The 21825-nt window shown below is 43.3% G+C and overlaps 1 protein-coding gene across 1 annotated transcript in view; it reads left to right on the top strand.

Moving 5' to 3' along the window:
* The window catches only part of LOC145413616 (uncharacterized), a 569601-nt gene that overhangs the window by 172438 nt on the left and 375338 nt on the right, over positions 1-21825 (top strand). The window contains exons 9-11 of the mRNA XM_080283270.1: positions 16393-16498; positions 17408-17530; positions 19999-20201. Of these exons, the coding sequence (XP_080139396.1) occupies positions 16393-16498; positions 17408-17530; positions 19999-20201 (432 nt within the window). The remainder of the gene's footprint in view (positions 1-16392; positions 16499-17407; positions 17531-19998; positions 20202-21825) is intronic.

Below are 21825 nucleotides of genomic sequence, written 5' to 3'. Positions count from 1 at the left end.
AAGTTGCTCCCTGTATTTTGGCACGAGTACTTTGTTTATTCATCCCCCAATTCTTGGGGTTGCCAATTCATCCTTTTAGCATCCTCCGCACTGCATCACACATTACGCAACCACGTGAATCCAGTTTGCTTCAAGAAGTCATGGCTTCTGCAGGTGGTTTGTTGCGTTCACCCAAGCCCTCAACTTTGCATGGTGTTACCAGGGAAAGAGGTGCTAGAGGTTGTATTCCACAGAAAAGGAAGTATGCACCTACTAGTGACAGCAATTCTAGTGATTTTAGTTTGGAACATACAGTAATCCCTCCACTATCCGACGTAATAGAGCCAAAGGCATGTCCGGAATGTGGTCCTGTCCGGATAGTGGGCACCAGCCTCCTGGACTTGTACTTATGGACCCTAACTAAGAAAAACACCTATACAGCTCCCTCTGGACATGCATAGCACCTATTTAAGACCCAAATCACACCAATAAGGGACATAAAAGACTGAAATAAATGCAAAAGAACCATAAAATTAGGGTTTAGAGGTGAGTTTATACAATATTAAACATTCTGGGTACTTAGAACAAGTCCCTGGCTCCTGGACTGGTACTTATGGACCCTAATTCAGAGAAATACCTCCCTACTGCACATGCATAGCACCTAATACCCTATTCACACCAATAAGGGACATAAAAGAGTGAAATGAGGTGTTAGAGGTAAGAACAGTATGGAAAATACAGTACAGTACAATGAGAATGAGAGGGCAAGAGAGGGAGTATGTCTGATGATAAGCAAGAAGTGGAAGGAGAATGTAAGAGAGTATGGAACAGTGGGTGCAAGGATTGTATGGGTGAGGATGAAAGTAGGTATACAAGCGTGGGCGATTGTATATGTGTATGCTCTGACAGAGGACCGAGTGGCAAGAGTGAAAGATGAGTTTGGGAGAGAGTAGAAGCATGTATGGACAAGTTTGAGAGGAGCGAGAGAGTGCTTTTGATTGGAGACATGAATGGCAAAGTTGGGAATGTACGAGTGGATGGAGTGGTTGGTCAGTAGGGTGTGCCAGCTGAAGTAGATGGGAATGGTAGTGCTTTGGTGGACATCTGTGCTGGTAAGGGGTTGACAATACCCAACACCTACTTTTGGCATAAGATGATCCTCCGGTATACATGGAGAGTAATGAGGAGGATGGATGGTGAACTTGTTGAACGAAAGGCAATGATAGACTACTTGTGTGTGGATGAGCGAATGAGAAGACAAGCGTAGGATGCAAGAGTGTGGAGAGGGTGGGGGAAAGGAGTCTCGGACCATCACTTAGTGATGGCCAAGATAAAGCTGCAAAGAAAATGGTTAAGGAGACGAAGGGGAAGACAGGAGGAAACACCTCCTGTGAGAAGAGTGGAGAATTTGCAAGGTAGTGAGAAAATGGCAGAGTATAAGAGTATAGTGGAAGAAAGATTGGGAAGGTATGAGCTAGAGCAGATGGAAGGGGTGGAAGACCTATGTAAGATATTCACGGAAGAGATAGGCGCAGCATGTGAGGTGATTTGTGGAGTGAGGAGGAGATGCAAGGGTGTGCAACGGACAGCATGGTGGAATGATGAGGTGAAACGAGCTGTGGAACAAAAGAAGAAGGGATATAGTGAATGGTTAGCGAGTAGAGGTGGGGGAGAAGATGAGAGAGAGAGAAGACAGAGGTATATGTGAGCAGGAGAAGGGAGGTGAAGAGACTGATGAAGGAGAGTAAAAAGAAAGTGGATGAAGAGTTTGGGAGGAATCTGAGTGTGAAATGGAGGGAGAATAAGAAATTGTTTTGGAAGGAGGTAAAGAAAGTAAGGCAGTATGAAAGGGGATATAGTAGGGGAGTGAAAGATAGGAATAATAGATTGTTGGTGGAGAAGAGAGAGAAATTGAGGATATGGAAGGAGCACTTTGAGGATTTGTTGAATGTAGAGAGTGAGAGCAGTGCGAGTATAAGTGGTCGGGGAATGGCTGGGAGAAGAAGAGATGAGAGGAGGGAGGAAGAGATCAGTAGGGCAGAAGTAGTGGAAGCAATGAAGAAGATCAAGATGGGAAAGGCCCCAGGAATCAATGGAGTGTGTGGTGAAATGCTGAGGTATGGGGGTGAGATTGTTGTGGAGTGGATATGGAAGTTGTGTAGATTGGCTTGGGAAGAGGGAAGGGTTCCAGAGGATTGGAAATCAGGTATAATTGTTCCTTTATACAAAGGAAAAGGGGAGAGAGAAGTATGTGGTAACCCTAGGGGTATTTGCCTTCTTAATGTGACTGGTAGAATATAGGGTAGAATACTCATTGATAGGGTTAGGCATATGACAGAGGAGCTAGTGGGAGAAGAACAAAGGGGATTTAGGAAGGGAAAAGGGTGTGTAGATCAGATATTTGTTCTAAGATGTTTAGTGGAGAAGTATCTAGAGAAGGGAAAGAAAGTGTATGCTGCCTTCATGGACTTGGAGAAAGCTTATGACAGAATAGATAGGCCAGGTATGTGGAAGGTATTAAGAATATATGGGGTGGAGGGGAAATTGCTGAATGCTGTGAAGAGTATGTACGAAGGAGCTAGGGCTACGGCGCAAGTGGATGGTGAGCTGAGTGAGTTCTTTGATCTCAATGTGGGACTGAAGCATGGTTGTGTGATGTCTCCATGGCTGTTTAACATATACATGGATGGGGTTGTAAAGGAGGTGCAAGGTAGGGCAGTGGGTGTGGGGGTGGCTCTAATGAATGAGGGTGAGATTTGGAAGATTCCTGTGTTGCTGTTTGCTGATGATACGGTATTGTTGAGTGAAGATGAATGGGAGTTGCAAGGTTTGGTGAATGAATTTGGGACAGTGTGTAGGAAGAGGAAGCTGAAAGTTAATGTAAACAAATGTAAAGTTATGGTGTTTGAGAGGAGTGAAGTCACAGAATGTACAGTGAGGTTGGATAGTGAGGATATGAAGAATGTGAGTGCATTCAAGTACTTGGGTAGTGTGATGAGTAAGGATGGAGCTTTGGGGGATGAAGTGCGTGAAAGGGTACAGCAGGGAAGGAAGGTTGTTGGTTCACTGAAAGCAGTGATGAGAAATAGGGAGGTGCGTATGGAAGTTAAGAAGTTACTGCATGATAGTATTGTGATCCCTACCCTGACGTATGGCAGCGAGGCGTGGACCTTGCAAGAGGGGAACAAGTCAAGGGTGAGAGCAGTGGAAATGAGTCACTTGAGAGGAGCATGTGAAGTGACATGGAGGGACGGTTGACGAAAGAAGAAGTGAAGGAACGTTATGCGGTGGATGTGGATGTGGTTGAGAAGATTAGGAGAAATACACTGAGGCGGTTTAGACGTGGAGAGAATGGAGAATGAAAGACTGACTAAGAGGGTGTATGTAGGTGAGGTGGAGGGAGGGAGAGGGAGGGGTAGACTGAGGATGAGGTGGAGGGATGGAGTTGAGAGGTATATGAGGGAAGGGGGGGTGAGTTGGGGGAGGGTAGTCAAATAGTGGGTGACACAGCGACTTGGAGGAGTTTTGTCTGCGGCCACCCTTTCCAGGATTAGGGCTTCGGGCTGTAGATAGATAGATAGACAATATGAAACATTCTGGGTACTTACAGCAAGTCCCTGGCCATCTCGATGAATAACCGCCTCTTCTCAGACTCTGACAGTAAGAAGGATTTCCTGAAGCACTTGCAGTACACTGTTCATGAAGTCTTGCACAGAACTTAGTCATTTGCACTCAGAATTCCAGTCTCTTAACACTGCGCACTCTTGTCTTACTTGCGCTCCATTGTACCTTAATGAAATAAGTGTTGCACTCTGCACTTTAAGTCTTTCCACTCTTGAAACTATTTTGTAAACAAAACACACTCATTAATTTACGTTACATTTACAGTCCATTAAATCTTTGTCTTTTCACTCAGAACTCAAATTCCTTAACACTATTCACTGTTTTTTTCACTGCACAACACTGTAAATTCCCGTGTGGTCTAGTGGAGAAGTTCTTGGCGTCTAATCACTGTCAGAGTCTGAGAGTAGCACATGCAGGTGACCTAGGGGTGCGTCGCTGGGTCATGATGATGGCGTACCCATTGCAGACGACTCTGAAGATAGGCGCAAACTCACGTCAAGCGGTGACTCCACCGTGACTGATGTGCTGGGCTGTGGCTCGGAGCATTAGGGCCTGTCTTGGAGAGGCAACGGAGTGGAGCCAGGGCTGGTCACAGCGGGGGTCACAGGCCTGAAAAAGCTGTCAATCATTGATTGACGTAAGGAACGACAATTCTGACGATTAATGATGCGCTGCCTGAAAGCACGCACTTCCTCCACAAGTCCCAAGGGCCCCATCTCCCTGTCGCAGTCCGGGTGTTCCAGGTAATCCAGAACGAACTCTAGGTGTTCCCAGAGTGCACTCAGCTTGGGGATGACTGGAGTAGTGTCATGCTGAGAGGAGTCTGCATCACCGTCGCCATCCTCGTCGGAATCTTCAAACTGGGTACTGACACTTGCAACTGAAGATGCGATCTCGATATCAGACAGGGTCTGATACCCAGGATCGCCCTCGTCGTCATCCAACCACTCACGCACTTCGTCCACATCAACATCGTCCCCATGTGCACGTAGACGTGCATGGAAGTCTTCCACGTCGAAACCTAGGAAATCGTGCTCCGCATCTGTTCCGAGAAGCAGACGAGACCAACCATTTTCTAGAGTCTTGACAGGGACTTCCTTCCATGCACTGGCCCAGTTGTAAATGGTAGACTTGATGTTGTGGCGGCGAAGGTTTTCCAAAGTCCGCTGGCCTCGCGTGTCCCGTCCCTCCCTGCGCTCGTTGTCATCCTCGAGAACAACCATCACCTCATCCAGGAACTTCCGTCGTTATTGCCGCTTCATTTCCATGATCACTCCTTGGTCCATTGGTTGGATGAGAGCATTAGTATTAGGTGGCAGAAACATGCACCTAATGCGGCCATTATCAGCCACCAAGTCCTTGTCGCACTGGTGGGCAGGTGCATTGTCGAGGAGAAGGAGGGCCTTTACCTGGTTGCGTGGGATTTCCAGTTTCTCCATCTGGTAATGGATGACCTCCTTGACAAAATGGCAGTAGAACCAGTCTTTGAAGATGTGGCCTGTGAACCATGCCTTCAAAGAATGGTACCAAACGACAGGAAGGGCATCCATCACCCCACAAAGACACCGAGGCTGCTTTGCATGGCCAACAATAACGGGCTTAAGCCGGTGCATGCCGTTAGCATTAGCACAACACAAAGCAGGAGAGCTTGCGGCCAGGTACACACTTCTCCATCTCCTCGGCTAGAGTGTTCGTAGGCAAAGAGCGATAGAATAAACCAGTTTCGTCAGCGTTGTAGACTTGACCGAGAGTGAGGCCCTCCCTGTCGATCAAGCCCTTCATCTTGTGCCGAAACTCCTCTACTCCATCCTCATTAACGTCCAAAGCTTCGCTATGAGACTTACGGTTGGTAAGGCCATGTCGTAACTTGAACGCAAAGAGCCAACCCTCGGATGCCTTGAAGTCTAGGGCGTCGTGAAGCCTTGCGAACTTCTCAGCAGCAGCCTTCAGCTCCGTGCCATGCACCATCACACAAGCAGCACGTTGCTCTCGATACCAAATCAACGTGGAGCGGTTGACTTCAGCATACTTGGGAGTCAACATCGTCTTCCTCTCCACGTTGCATTTGCTTTTCGACGAGAAGTCAGCCATGTACTGCATGAGTTTGTCTCGGGATCTCTTAATGTCAAAGTAGATAGGGCCAGGTTGAACTCACGAAGGGTGCGTGACGAAGACCATCCTGCATCCACTTTCTCCAGTATCTCCCTCTTCATCTCCAGAGTCAAAGCCACTCTCTTCCTCTTCTCAGGCAGTGGGGCCATCATCACACACATGAAGGAGAGGCACAAGAGCAGAAGGAGAGCCTGCAGCAGGTAATGCACCACCACAAAAGTGAGCGTACCACAAAAGCAAGCGTGTGGGCAACCATGATGACAGTCGTGCACTTGCGACAAGAGACAGGCGGTAAGTGGGGAGGATGCAGGGGCGCTCTGGCAGACATCGGAGGAATGACGCACCAAAACAAAGCTGTCCTGCACCGTGCGCGCCAAGTTCAAATTACGTGTGGGAAAAAGTCGGATTTTTTTCAAATTTTTTGCTGTTTTCGGACCATTTTGGGAATACTGGATCCCAGGATGATAATGTCCAGTAAGTGGGGATGTCCGGAAAGTGGGCGTCCGGATAGTAGGGGGATTACTGTATTTATAGAATCTATAGAATGATGGGGAATTGTCCTGATGGGGAATTGTCCATTTTTTTGGTGGCGAATTATCAGCTTCACAGCGAATTGTCTAGGAACCACATCAACAACCCTACTTGCTTCAGTAAAGGTAAGAATTTGGCTCTCTCTTGTGTTTTGTTTTTCTCTTGGAAGGAACTCCTATTGCGGGCTCATGGCCTTTGGTTCCTCCTTCCTTGCTATAAAAAAAAAAAAAAAAAAAAAAACTGCTCTATTCTGTAGTTTTCATGTTTTTTTCCTCTTTATTCACTATTAATGTGTTACTTTAAATGTTTAAACATAAGGATATTTCATGTATGTGATTGCTAAGGTGTGTGTATGTGAGAGTTTAGGCAGGCTTGGGAACGTATCCTCATTGACTCCATGTTATAGTGGGCTTGCTATACGATGGATCACTATACAGTATGATGAGGTTTTCAGGAATAGAACCCCATCATTTTACAAGAGATTGCTGTACATTCACGTGATTGAACGTGTGTTTAGTGCACATGCCAAATTTTCCTCTATCTCTTGTATTACCGTAGGTACCCGCAGTACGTGAGGTCAGAGTACGTGAGGACCAATTTCTTTCCGAATTTTAGTGTATTTTTTAATAGTATGCGAATTGAACTCGTTGTAGGCAAGACGGCAGTGAAGAGTGGCCCAAATCCGGGGTTACCCCGAGTACGCAACATTGTCACCCCAAGAAGCAATAACGGTTGCCTACGCTCCACCCACCATGTGATGTTGATGATGCACACGCATCACCTGAAGCCCAAATGCGCCGCTTGGAGGATGGTGAGAGAGGCCCAGCAGAGGAAACACACACACACGGAGGGTACACTCGCGGTTCCAGCTACGTTCTCATCTACTCTGAGGCTATTGTTTTGTGAGCCAGGATGTCTGCCTTGTCCTCGAGAAAGAAGAAGTGCATCACCCATGCCATGAAGATGGAAGTCATTCAGGAGGAGGAGAGTGGGAAGGGTAACACCACCATTGGGAAGGAACTTGGCTTGGCGGAATCTATGGTACGAACAATATGGGCGAACAGGGAGGCCATAAAGAAGACTGTTAAGACGTATGGGATGGCGGCACTTGACGGGAGAAGCAGGCTGACCAACCAGACAATAATTCTCATGGAGCGGTACCTGGTAACATAGATCCTGAGGAAAGAGAAGGAAGGAGTTCCACTGAACTGGTGCTACATCAGGGACCAGGCCAAGATTTTCTACAAAGCTGCAGCTCTTAAGTTTGGTGTCAAGAAAGCATTCAAAGCCTCCGTGGGATGATATGCCGATTCCTGAAGAGGAAGGAGCTACGTCACATTTGCCTCACTGGCGAGTGTGCATGAGCGGATGAAATGGCAGCCAGGGACTGTCCAGCCATCCTAAAGGAGATAATTGACGAGGGTGGCTACAGCAGGGACCAAATTTACAATACTGATGAAACGGCCCAATACTACAAGGCAGTGCCAAAGTCTACTTATATTTGTAAGCATCAGCGCCAGGCCTGGGGTAGAAAAATGGACAAGAGCAGGATAACAGTCTTGTTAGCCGTGAACTTATGAGGCTCATACAAGATGCGTCCTGTTGTGGTGCATACCGCAGCACACCCCTGATGTTACGAGAATCTTTGCAGCATGGATGATAGCGGGATGTACTGGTACAGCAACTCCAGCGGCTGGATGACGAGCAGCATCATGTCGGAGTGGCTGCTGCGGCACTTCATCCCTGACATCAAGGCTAAATCCTGGGAACTTGGCATCTCCTTCAAGGTGCTCTTCATCCTCGACAATGCCCCAAGTCATCCAGCCTGGCTAGCAGACCTCAGCAAGGAATGCAAGATTGTTTTTTTGCCACCCAGATCGACCTCTCTTATCCAACCGCTAGACCAGGAGTTAATTGCAACAGTGAAGCAGCTATACCACCAACACCTCTACCTCTACGAACACCTTCTCAGCAAGACCGACAACTCTGAGGAACTGCAGGCAATTCTTGACTTGTAATGTCATGGACGCCAAGGATGGTTTGGACACTCCACCCGCTTCACCCGCAGCACCCTCACCACCAGCTTCAACTCCAGATAAGACTTTTATGGCTTTTTGGCGGTCTTTCAACGTCAAGAATGCCATCACCTTCCTGTTGTCTTCTTAGGCAGATATAACCGCTGCAACAATGAACCATGCTTGGTGCCACCTCATAGCGCACCTGTGTGAAATTGCACTGGGAAGCAGCTTTCAGTCCCTGGTCGCTGCCGAGGCAGCTGCTGTCACAGCTGCATAAGCTGTGGCTGGGTTTCAGGCCATCAGTGGAGATCAGGGGCTTACAATCGGCAGCAGTGGAGCAGGATCTGCAGGAAGTCATGCAGCGAGTGGACAAGGCCGACACAGAGCAGGAGATATTAACAGAAAAGACAGCAACACCAGTGATGGAGAGTGAAGATTTGTCCATGATGGAGATCAGCCAGGTACAGTGTGCCCTTGATAAATGCAAGGAAGAATTCAAGGACATCGAACTCTTTCAGTTGCGTGTGGAGGAGGTGATGACTGCTGGACAGAACCTTCCGCTACTGCATAGACAACCACAACCAGGAATAAACAGACGGAAGCAAACCCTCATCACCCGTTACCTGCGGCCTCAAGAAAGAGAGGAATCACTCCTTTCAACATCCAAAGAGCCATATCCTGAGAAGGATCAAGAGGATGATGCAGTGTCTAAGGTGTCAGAAATAGACTTTGAAGGGTTTATGAACGAAGTGGGTGCATTAGCTAGTGAAAGTGTCGAAAGTGCTGGTGACGAGAGTGGTGAGGAAGATGGTGTGGTGGGCGATGCAGGAGATGCGGTGCCTCATCCTTTCTCGGATCCCCTTCTTACCTCCATCAAGCCTGTTTTCCTCTTGGGTCAAGGTGAGCAGTCATATTCTTGTTGGTTTAGTTATGCCATATCCTTGATGATTTAGTAAAGCTAAAATCTTGTTGGTTTACTTTATCTTAGGTAATATGTCTTAGATAGTTTCCCTGTACAGTACAATACTTAGATCTGAAAGGCGTCTCAAAGGTTGCCCATGAAGGGGGGTGCTGCCCACATGTAATTTTTCACATAAGTTTATGTATTCTGAGTACGTGAATTCCTAGTACGCGACTTCCTCTACCACCCTTATACTCGTGTACTGTGGATACCTACTGTATCTGAAATCAGCACCCTTTCAGGGTGAATTATCTGACCATGGGGAACAAACTTACGATGAATGATGCCCTTCCATTATAAAAAGATGGTCAGCGTCGCCATCACATTTGAATGACTCTGATGTGCTTTTTTTGGTTGCAGTAATGCTGTTCCAACCCACTGCCTTTTTGGTTCAACATTGTAGCTGTACACCCATGATTCATCACCAGTTATGACACTTTCAGGAAGTTTCCATCGGCATTCGAACAGTCAGACAGCTCCTATGTTACTGTTACATGGTTCTCTTTTAGCGTCTCTGCCAGCAGACATGGCACAGATTTTGCAGCAACATGATGCATCTTCAGTTTTTTGGTGAAAATCATGTGGCACAAACTTTTACAGATGTCTAATCCTTCAGAAACTTTGCAGACAGTCAGGTGATGATTTTCACGGATCACAGCATGCACTTTCTCAGTATGATCATAGTTTCATGATGTGGAAGGCCGTCCAGTTTTGGGATCGTCTTCAATGGATATTCTTTCTGATTTGAACTGCTGGAACCACTTACGACATTGTGTATGGCTCAAACAGTCCTCCTCATAAGCCTGTTGCAACATTTGAAAAGTGTCCAGAAAAGTCTCCCAATTTGAAACAATTTCACACAGACACGTTTTTCTTCAAAATCCTTACCGTAATTGTTCAATCTGCAGCAAACTGCCAAGTCCACTAAACACATGTTCACTCAAATGCGTGTACCTTGTTGACTAAGTGACATAGCGTAGTGTAGCTATACTGTTCGCGTTAGCCTGATTCTCTTGTGCCCCGCCCCCTTCTGATGCCCCGCCTACTTCCAGCTCTGCTCGTTGCTGATTGGCTGAGATAATTATTCTTCTTACTAATAGAATAATGAGCCTTACCATGAAACAGTATCATATTATTTACTTTTACTTTGAATTCATTTCTGTTTGACAAAGGAAGCACTAAAATTTGCTAACTGAATCAAAATCAGTTTGAAAAGAACCACCCAGCCTCCTCCCGCGACTGCAGCTGAATTTTGGAGCCAAGGAAGTTCAGAGTTTGGCAATAACACATCGCAGCTGTGCCGCTATTACTATTAAACATATTAAGTCATCTGTTATGTCTGGTAAGTTACCACAATATCATAACCATATTGTAATTTTCCTTATTTATATCCTTCATTAATTTCATTGAAATTAGAGGGATTGAATACAGAAATAGGATAATGAAATGTAAGTGGCTTCACCAACTCTATCTATCTATTTATCTATCTATAGCCTGACGCCCTAATCCCGCAAAGGGTGGCCGCAGACAAAACACCAAGTCGTTCTGTCACCCACCATTTGACTACCCTCCCCCCAACTCACCCCCCCCCTCCCTCATATACCTCTCAACTCCATCCCTCCACCTCATCCTCGGTCTACCTCTCCCTCTCCCTCCCTCCACCTCACCTACATACACCCTCTTAGTCAGTCTTTCATTCTCCATTCTCTTCACATGTCCAAACCACCTCAGTGTATTTCTCCTAATCTTCTCAACCACATCCACATCCACCCCACAGCGTTCCTTCACTTCTTCATTCGTCAACCTGTCCCTCCACGTCACTCCACATGCTCCTCTCAAGTAACTCATTTCCACTGCTTTCACTCTTGACTTGTTCCCCTCTTGCAAGGTCCATGCCTCGCTTCCATACGTCAGGGTAGGGATCACAATACTATCATGCAGTAACTTCTTAACTTCCATACTCACCTCTATTTCTCATCACTGCTTTCAGTGAACCAACAACCTTCCTTCCCTGCTGTACCCTTTCACGCACTTCATCCCCCAAAGTTCCATCCTTACTCATCACACTACCCAAGTACTTGAATGCACTCACATTCTCCATATCCTCACCATCCAACCTCACTGCACATTCTGTGACTTCATTCCTCTCAAACACCATAACTTTACTTTTGTTTACATTAACTTTCAGATTCCTCCTCCTACACACTGTCCCAAATTCATTCACCAAACCTTGCAACTCCCATTCATCTAAACTCAACAGTACTGTATCATCAGCCAACAGCAACACCGGAAGCTTCCAAATCTCACCCTCATTCATTAGAGCCACCCCCACATCCACTGCCCTACCCTGCACCTCCTTTACAACCCCATCCATGTATATATTAAACAGCCATGGAGACATCACACAACCCTGTTTCAGTCCCACATTGAGATCAAAGAACTCACTCAGCTCACCATCCACTCGCACCGTTGCCCTAGCTCCCTCGTACATACTCTTCGCAGCACTCAACAGTTTCCCCTCCACTCCATATATTCTTAATACCTTTCACATGCCTGGCCTATCTATTCTGTCGTAAGCTTTCTCCAAGTCCTTGAAAGCAGCATACACTTTCCTTCCCTTCTCTAGATACTTCTTCACTAAACATCTTAGAACAAATATCTGATCTACACACCCTTTTCCCTTCCTAAATCCCTCTTCTTCTTCTCCAACTAGCTCCTCTGTCATATGCCTAACCCTATCAATGAGTATTCTACCATATATTTTACCAGTCACACTAAGTAGGCAAATACCCCTATGGTTACCACATACTTCTCTATCCCCTTTTCCTTTGTATAAAGGAACAATTATACCTGATTTCCAGTCCTCTGGAACCCTTCCCTCTTCCCAAGCCAATCTACACAACTTCCATATCCACTCCACAACAATCTCACCCCCATACCTCAGCATTTCACCACACACTTCATTGATTCCTGGGGCCTTTCCCAACTTAATCTTCTTCATCGCTTCCACTACTTCCGTCCTACTGATCTCTTCCTCCCTCCTCTCATCTCTTCTTCTCCCAGCCATTCCCCGACCACTTATACTCGCACTGCTCTCACTCTCTACATTCAACAAATCCTCAAAGTGCTCCTTCCATCTCCTCAGTTTCTCTCTCTTCTCCACCAACAATCTATTATTCCTGTCTTTCACTCCCCTACTGTTTCGCCTTTCACACTTCCTTACTTTCTTTACTTCCTTCCAAAACAATTTCTTACTCTCCCTCCACTTCACACTCAGATTCCTCCCAAGCTCTTCATCCACTTTCTTTTTACTCTCCTTCACCAGTCTCTTAACCTCCTTTCTCCTGGTCACATATACCTCTCTCTTCTCTCATCTTCTCCCCTACCTCTACTCGCTAACCATTCACTATATGCCTTCTTCTTTTGTTCCACAGCTCGTTTCACCTCATCATTCCACCATGCTGTCCGTTGCACACCCTTGCTTCTCCTCCTCACTCCACAAACCGCCTCGCACGCTGCACCTATCTCTTCCGTGAATATCTTACATAGGTCTTCCACCCCTTCCATCTGCTCTAGCTCATACCTTCCCAATCTTTCTTCCACTATGCTCTTATACTCTGTCATTTTCTCACTATCTTGCAATTTCTCCACTCTTCTCACAGGAGTTGCTTCCTCCGGTCTTCCCCTTCGTCTCCTCAACCACTTTCTTTGCAGCTCTACCTTGGCCCTCACTAAGTGATGGTCTGAGACTCCTTTCCCCCACCCTCTCCACACTCTTGCATCCACCACTTGTCTTCTCATTCGCTCATCCACACACACGTAGTCTATCATTGCCTTTCATTCAACAAGTTCACCATCCATCCTCCTCATTACTCTCCATGTATACCGGTGGATCATCTTATGCCGAAAGTAGGTGTTGACTATTGCCAACCCCTTACCAGCACAGATGTCCACCAAAGCACTTCCATTCCCATCTATGTCAGCTGGCACACCCCACTGACCAACCACTCCATCCACTCGTACATTCCCAACATTGCCATTCATGTCTCCAATCAACAGCACTCTCTCGCTCCTCTCAAACTTGTCCATATACGCTTGTACACTCGCCCAAAACTCATCTTTCACTCTTGCCACTCGATCCTCTGTCGGGGCATACACACATACAATCGCCAACGCTTGTGTACCTACTTTCATCCTCACCCATACAATCCTTGCACCCACTGTTCCATACTCTCTTATATTCTCCTTTCACTTCTTGCTTATCATCAGACATACTCCCTCTCTTGCCCTCTCATTTTCATTGACTCCCGCACATATACCTAAACCATATTCCCATTCTCTCACCCTTTCACCTCTCCATTTAGTTTCAGTCAATCCACATATATCCACTTTTGCATCCTCAAGCACATGAACAATCTCTCTCTCTTTCACTTCATCATTCACTCCTCTCACATTCCACGTTCCCACCCTAAGAATGTCCTTTGTCCGTTCCTTAGTCGTCAACGTATGGTCCGTCTGGGTTCGAGGCGCTTTATTCGCTTTTTTAGTTAGTTCTTTTCACGGGGTGGGGCACTAACCCACCACCAACCCTTTTAGTCACCTCATACGACAAGCAGGGATACTGGGGGAGTATTCTTGAAACCCCCCCTACCCCCAGGGGGGGTAGGGAGGGTTATTTATACAGTATAATTATTTATACCAACACTGCTGTATAAGAATTTTGATTCTATACAGTACATGTGAAGTTATTAAAATCTTACAGAGGGAAAAGGGTTGTGCTGTGTGTGTGTGTGTGTGTGTGTGCGTGTGTGTGTGTGTGTGCGCTCGTGTGTACGCACGTGCGTGCTTGTGCGCGCGCCAGTCCTCCTCCTCCTCTTCCTCCTTCTTCAAATTCATCTCCCGTTCCTCTGTTGCTTTTGTTCTATATTTCTTATCATCTTTCCTTTTCCATCTTATATATAAGGAAAAAGTCAAAACAGTTCTTCGTAGAATGTATACCTTTTTGTTTTCGTAGAGGGAACTTTCATTACTTCACAAACCTTTCAGGCCGATGACATTCTTTGGTACTTTTTTCCAACCTCCTTTACTACGAAACATATTTCCTAGTTAAATGGAAAAAGATATCATTGCAGTTAAAGAGTTAAGTAAAAGTTTTGTTGCTTCGATTAGCTAGAGTGCCTGACATATTTACCTGATGCTGGCTTGGCAAGACTGGCTCAGAACTCCTACTCGGGCCTACGGGTGAGTGGGCGGGGCCAAGGGGGCGGGGCACAGGAGAATCAGGCAAACACTAACAGTATAGTGTTAGACTAAAGCTCAATGTTGCCACCACACAGCGCTCCTCACGCAGTAATGCTATGTCAGCTAATTGGTGTGCTGTTTAAAAAGTTTGATTTCTTTTTTAGACAGACCTCATATAGAAGCTAAATGTAATGTTAGTATGATGAAAATATAAACTTAAGTAAATGCAGTAAAAAAAAAAAACAAGTACAGTACAGTACAGTGATACAAACGCATTTGTAGATAGTACTGGTTATTCATGATGAGTGGAAAGGCTCCTTGCTGACTTTCAAATCTGTTGTTAATGAATATCAAGAAATTATTGTATTATTACTTCTGAAGGATTAAGCAGTTCATAATTTTTTTTTTCTTGAATATTTTGTTGAGTTTATTACTGAGAGTACCTAACCCACTAATCCCTGTAGTCTGAGAAATCTTCCCTAAGCTGAATAAAAACAATCCTGGAGGGTCTAATGAAGACCTTTTCTAATTCCTTCAGTCTAAATGCTAAATGTTTTGGTAATAATTCCCAGTTAACTTTGTAAAATGGGGAGATATCCTCTTACCGGCAAAAACGTGTTGCATGTTAATGTGATCAGTTGCATATGTTTGCTTGCAACCCAGCTGTACTGTTCCTGTTGGTTGTAAAAGATTGTGTACTTTAGAGTGCTCACAGAGACAGTGCTGTTGTCAGTGACTTTTTTGTTCTTTTAGGATCATTTGGCTTGTGTGCAAAGATGTATTACAGGTATTCTAGTGCAATTTGTTTTGTAGGTTATTGCTGATGACCTTATACACTGCACTTTATCATTAGTCAGCATTATAACTTTAATTAAGTTTTTCATTTGGAACATAGTGCAAACCACTGTACAGTCGTTTTATGCAAACATATAGGGTCAGTGAGTTTCGATCTGTCCCCACATAAGGATTTTATCATGTACTGGTATGTCCATCTGTGAAAAGTCATCATCATTTTTTTTTTATTGCATTCAGATATTTCATATCAACAAAAAGTGGAATATAAGAAAAAGGTACCTTGTCTACAAGGAGCACAGTAATAAGTTTTCTACTGGATGTTTACTGGCTGAATTTATAAGGATGCATACAGTATGTGTAGTAAATACAATTGAAATAGCAAAGTCCATCACTCATCTCATATATTTGCAATAAGTGCAGCAGTTGATGCATACATATTTTGTTGCCATTGATTTATCTCTTCCCCTTAGTTAATTTTTTATCACAAAATAGTAAGTATATTATCATATGCGAAAATAATATATATTGTAATTGGGAGTTCTTCATGTTTGTACAGTTACGTACTGTATATTTATTGTAGTTGAGAGGATATCAACCCTTTTGATGTTTAATCGGTATGCTGTGAATGTGTCTTCTGTTTAAAAGTTTCAGAGCCTTTGATTTTTAATTTAGCTTAAATCAACATTGTTTTTAAAGGTCATGTGTTACCTATTTATGGTCTGTTAATTCAGAATTCTTACTGACTAACTCTCCTTGTTACTGTCTCTGAAATATCTGAAGAGTTCTGTTAAGTCACATGGCTATGTAGCTTGTCAGTGTTAGACCTTATCTACCTCCAGTTATTTATTTATATTAATAAAAAATGTATGATATTGTACTACAGTTAAGTCATTTGCAAGACAAAGATGCATGCTAGGATAATATAAGTGTTGGAGAATAATTGCTACTCTAAAAATGTGACTCTTCAAATTTCTCAGGATTTCTGCTGTGTGCAAGATGCTGAGAGAGTTCCAAGTGTCTTTAAGCACAAACTTCTTCGCTCTTTGGATGGTTCTTTATTCTGAACGCGTGTAGATGACCGGACACAAAGCAGACAACTAACAGCCTTGTTTCAAACTCTCCTTTCGACAGGAATGGTCTGCGCCCTTCTCGGTATTACGTCACCAAAGACCGAGTGCTGGTGATGGCCTCAGAAGTGGGCGTATATGACACAGAGCCCGAGAATATTCTACAGAAGGTAACCAGAAGCTCGATTGGCCTGCTGATGATCTACTGGCCAGGGCTGGTAGCCACTCTCACCCAACATTCCTCATTAACAACCACATCATAATTCACAGCATCATTTCAGGACGTGACTGAGAATATCATCATCTTTTTTTTCCTGGTCTTTTGCATAGTTACAGCTTCTCATCACCATAATCATCTCCCTGGTATAGCCCGTGGAAATGCTGCTGGGTGGTGTGTCAGCTGGACATTGTCTGTGATGGGTCAGGTTTGGGGAAGAATCATACAGTTTCAGCTTTTTTCAGTGGTGATACTTTCAACATATTAAAAGCAGTTTTGATAAGATCCATGTATAGCCCCTGCCCCCCTCAAAAAAAAAAAAAAAAAAAAAAAAAAAAAAAAAAAAATGCTGGTATGATTTTTCACAAAATCTCTCATTGCCAACTTTCAAGGTAAGTTTATCAGGTAAGGAGGACAAGAGGATCTGCACAGCTTAGCACATCATTTAATCACACACACAAAAAAGAAGCTGATAATTATTTTCCTGTTCTTATCAAGTTATGTTTTGAATATTTTTAGCATGCCCAGGATTTAACCATGAATATTTGTACTAAAACCTAATGATTCCAGATTTACAGATCCTGCAGGAGCTGGAAGTTTTTGGCTTACCTCTCCAGACCTCTATATTTTTGTCAGTTGTTGACTGAGCTCTTGGCTAAGACAGGCACAAGAACAGTTATATTCAGAGTGTTAAGAGTTTTTCTGTGTTATTTGGGTACACCACATATAGTTTATATGGTATATTGAAGAGTCCAATTTGTTTTCTCAAAATTCCACTTGATTTAGCATTAGTAGTGTGTCTGTCATAGCCAGAGCATGTATTGTAGAAGAAAACTGTCTGACATTGCATTTGTTTGTTTAGAGCCGGTTGAAGCCAGGGCGGATGTTGCTGGTAGACACCCAAGAGAAAATATTGATCCGGGATGAGGACCTCAAGCTTCAGATTGCCAGGTCTCGTCCACATTCTGAATGGATCAAGGAACAGGTTAGTCATAGTTACATGGCCAACCAAATGTACTGTGGCAAGTCATCATAAGCATAAAGGTTATAATATTTTAAACCATTTACAATTGAAAATCATAGTTAAAGTAAAATATTTTAAATTTAATAAGATGTGGTTACCATAATGATAATACTGTACAGTAATAATAATAATAATAATAATAATCTATCCATCTATCTGTTGCCAGACACTATAATCATGTAAGGGGTGGCCATTTGACTTTGAGTTATTTGTTTTACAGGGAGGGGCACTATCCCTCCACCAACCCACTTGTTGACACGTAGGGAGCACGTATGATTTGGTTATATGGTTACCACCCAGCGTTGTAAATGGTTTCTTGGCTTACAGGAAACCATTTGGCTTATCACTCAATGTAAAGCCACCTGTAAAGAAATGAAAAGCAATAAGAAGTGACGGGAAAGATGGGAGAAATAGGTAGAGAGGAGGGCAGGCACAGAAAAAGAATGATAAAGGCTAAGGAAGTAGGCAGCACTACATCAAGTGAATGGATGATGGTCGCCACCACCTACCGCTAATAATAACAATAATAATAATAATAATAGTAATAATAATAATAATAATTTATTGCAGGAAGAAATTTGTACTAATGGTTGGCTTGCTGTTTAATACTCTGTATGATTTCTCTCTCTCTCTCTTTTTTTTTTTTTTTTTTTTTTTTTTTTTTTTTAAGCAAAGATAAGCTGATCTAATCTATATTGCTGTAATAACTGTAAATGCATTACCTTTAAGGCCTGTGGTTGAACAAGTAATTAATTCAAGCTTTAACAAGTGCTTGGATTCCTGGCTCTGTTGCTTTAATTCTAATGCTTTTTTTTTTTTTTTTTTTTTTTTCCCCTGCTTCACTTGGATCAGCTGGTAAGAAGATTCTTTGAATGTCTGTGATCTAGTTTGAGATACAGCATGATATTTTTGGTAGCTATTTTAAAGTCCTAGACTGCTGTAATTAGTTGGTTGTGTACAGTATGTGTAGGTACTTCATTGTAGTGTTTTCAGGGGTGCACCCAGAGGGGGGGGGCTACCAGGCCCAGCCCCCCCCCACCCTTAGCTCTCTGGGTCCTTTAAAAATGTATATATATTTATTTCAATAACAGCAAAACACGAAAAATTGGCAAGTACGAACAAAGAGTAACACATGAGCCAGCAGCTCCCTGACTCTAAACCTGCATGTGACCTCCTCGTAGTTATTGGATTACCTGACCTCACCTCACTATGGCCCCCCCCCCCTTAGAAAATTCCTGGGTGTACCCCTGAGTGCTTTGACTGAATAACTAGTGTCACATTTAGTTGATATACCTTTAGAGTACAGCCAGTATTGGTAGCAGTTAAAATTTTGTAGAATAATATCTGCTGTTGTTATAAACTAATGTAGCATAGTAGAGTTCTGTATACTTGTAAGTAGTCCACACTGCTTTATATTAAACAAAGTATTGATGGAGGTGTATCAGCAGACTGGAACACTTTTAGTGTGGTGTACACAACCCTTTATTGATTTAGTTACTACAACGTATGTTACAAGTTGTGTAGTAAGTGACTCATGCATCTTGAAAGTGTTTTTCTACCCATTTTGGGGTTACAGTCATGCATCTTCATTTGAAGGGAAGGGGGAGGTGTTACCGTCAAGCATCTTGAATGTTTTTTGTTTTTGCATGTTTTGGATTTGCTGTCATAAATCCTGAAAATGTGTTTTCTGCTTTTTGGGGTTCCTGTCATGCATCTTCAAAGTTTTTGTTTTTTCACTAATTTGGGGGTAGTTACAAACATAACTTTGTGATAAACATGCCATAATGAATTACAGTCCATCTAATCTGTCATGACAGATTATTATCACCTTAAAAACAAAACAAAACAACAAAAACATCACTCTCCATGCCCTCCTATCCCCTGCGCCTTAACAATCCCCTCTCCCTCTTCTCCAGTAATAAACCTCTCCCTCTGTCCAGTAATATGCCTTCTTGTAGTACCAGCTGATCAACGATGGGAGTGCTGGTGATGAGGGATACCTGGAGCCCCTGTTTCATTAACCATCAGGATATCCATACCATCCGCCTTTGTTGACCTTTTCAGTGTGACATTAACATGGAGAGTAAACCAGCGTATTCTCTCAAACACTTTTCTTTAACTGTTTCATGCACTACTCTACATGTGTTTTACTTAACACACAACATACTCCACTTTGTCATGGGTTAACCAGCAAGGGCATGTGGATTGAAAACGTAACCCATAGTACCTGCTAGCGGGCCTGAGGGGAGGCATAGTGCGAGCTTCGCCAGCATAATATATATATATATATATATATATATATATATATATATATATTTATTTATGCAAGTATGATATAGTATTCTGCATTAATGACCTATATGTATTGATGTACAGGTTGTTATTGATATTTTATTGAACTGCAGTAATAATGCTTTGTAATTACACAGATGAAATTGGAAGATCTGTATGCAGCCCATGAGGGAGAACTTCCATCAGAGCTCACATTGACAAATGGGCACATCAATGGCCCTAGCAGTGGCAGTGTGGATGGGGCAGTGATGCGTACGTTTGGGGGTGACCGGCGCCTCGGTATGTTCGGATACACCATTGAGACCCTCAATATGCTACTTCTACCCATGGTTACCACGCAGTCAGTACTCACTCTCTTACCTGGAACATAATTTTGTTTTTCCTATTTAATTGTGTTTTTTTAATGGCCGCAGTATTTTAACATGCTCATGATTAGTGCACAAGTATTTTATTTAGCTGTCACTTGAATAGTCTGAAACCTACATAAAATTACCAGAAATCATGGGACACTTAAAGGCACGCTCTATTTTGGTGAGTTGCCTCTTAACCTTGATGTAAGATTACCACTCAGAAGCATGTCAGGAGTAGTGGTGACAGTATTTGAAGTAAATCAGCCAGCAAATTAAAGAAAATTACAAAAATGCTATTCTAGGGTTTCTGACCCATGGGCAAAAATTTATGGAGAAATGCAATGTGATATTGTGCCTGATCCTGAGAGTGTTAATTAGTTAGTGAATAGGAATTCCAGATGAGAATTTCATCATATGATAAATACAGTAAGGTCTTCTGTGTTCATGAATTTAATAGTTGTGTTTCTAGGGTTTGAAGTTAGATATCTAAACTTGATGGAGATATTCTTTTATGGCAAGTTTGTAAAATATTGTACAGGTAGTTGCACTGAGATGGGAAACCAGAACTGTGTTGACAGCATATAAAATTAGAGAATGTATTCATTTTTTTTCAGTATCTTTAACAAATTTTTATAACATAGAGAAGGGAGGGTTTAAAAACTAGAGAAGTAAATAGGAACATAGCAAAGATCTGAATACCCAATGAGATGATCTTTGCTTGGAAACAACATCAGCAGTTAGTTCATCAAGCTCATGTAACTTTGCCATTAATGTTGTTGTTTTATGTTGTTATTACTCAACCTCAATGAAGCTGGCCCAGCATATCCATTGATTGCAGTAAGCAACAGCCCCTGTGAGGTTTTTCCATGGGTTCCTTATGTCATTGATGTTATGTCTGTGTCTTAGTGTTGCATGTGTTGTGCAGTGCTTGATAATGTGAGTTGGGTTTTGTGGACCTCACTAGTACACAGATACATCAACAACATAAGAAACGTGGGATGACCCCACTGGGGTGGTTGTTTACCTTTAGTCAGTGGGTCTGTTGGGCTACATATGATCAGGGTTGAGTAGGAATAACCACAGCAACAACATCATGAACATTAACATCAGCATCAGTAAGAAAGCTACATGAACTTCATACACCAAATCTCATTTTCATGTCAGTGTAAGTCATGAAAATAGTACAGTATTATAACTGTCCATTTGAACAACAACTACGAGCTCCCACCTCACAACCCCTTACATCCGTAACTCCATCCACATGTTCATCTTCTTTTGTAGTAACTTTTAAGCTTTGTTTACTTGCCATCTTTTCTGCGTTTACCCTTCCAGCCACTGGTTTCTGTATCCTATCCTTGCCCTGCTTTCCTACTCACAAACCCTTCCTTAAACACCTTTCTCTTCAGGCCCCAGACATGATCCCAACATTTTTTACGTCACCTCACGTACCGATGACTTCTCACTTCATCTCTGTTATGCCAAGTAGGACCTGACGTCACATTCGCTGCATGACTCAGCTGCTTTTGTGATCTCGGTGCTCACTGCAGCCCAGGCTGAAAAAGTCTACTGTTGATCCTTCTGGTAATCCCATTTCAGTCTCTCCAGATGCCCAGT

Source organism: Coenobita brevimanus, chromosome 97, assembly GCF_032717465.1.
Source record: "Coenobita brevimanus isolate Jiangsu-jjx chromosome 97, ASM3271746v2, whole genome shotgun sequence".
Lineage (NCBI taxonomy): Eukaryota > Metazoa > Arthropoda > Malacostraca > Decapoda > Coenobitidae > Coenobita > Coenobita brevimanus.
Note: the sequence above shows the minus strand (reverse complement) of the source record. Positions and strands in the feature narration are given on the sequence as shown.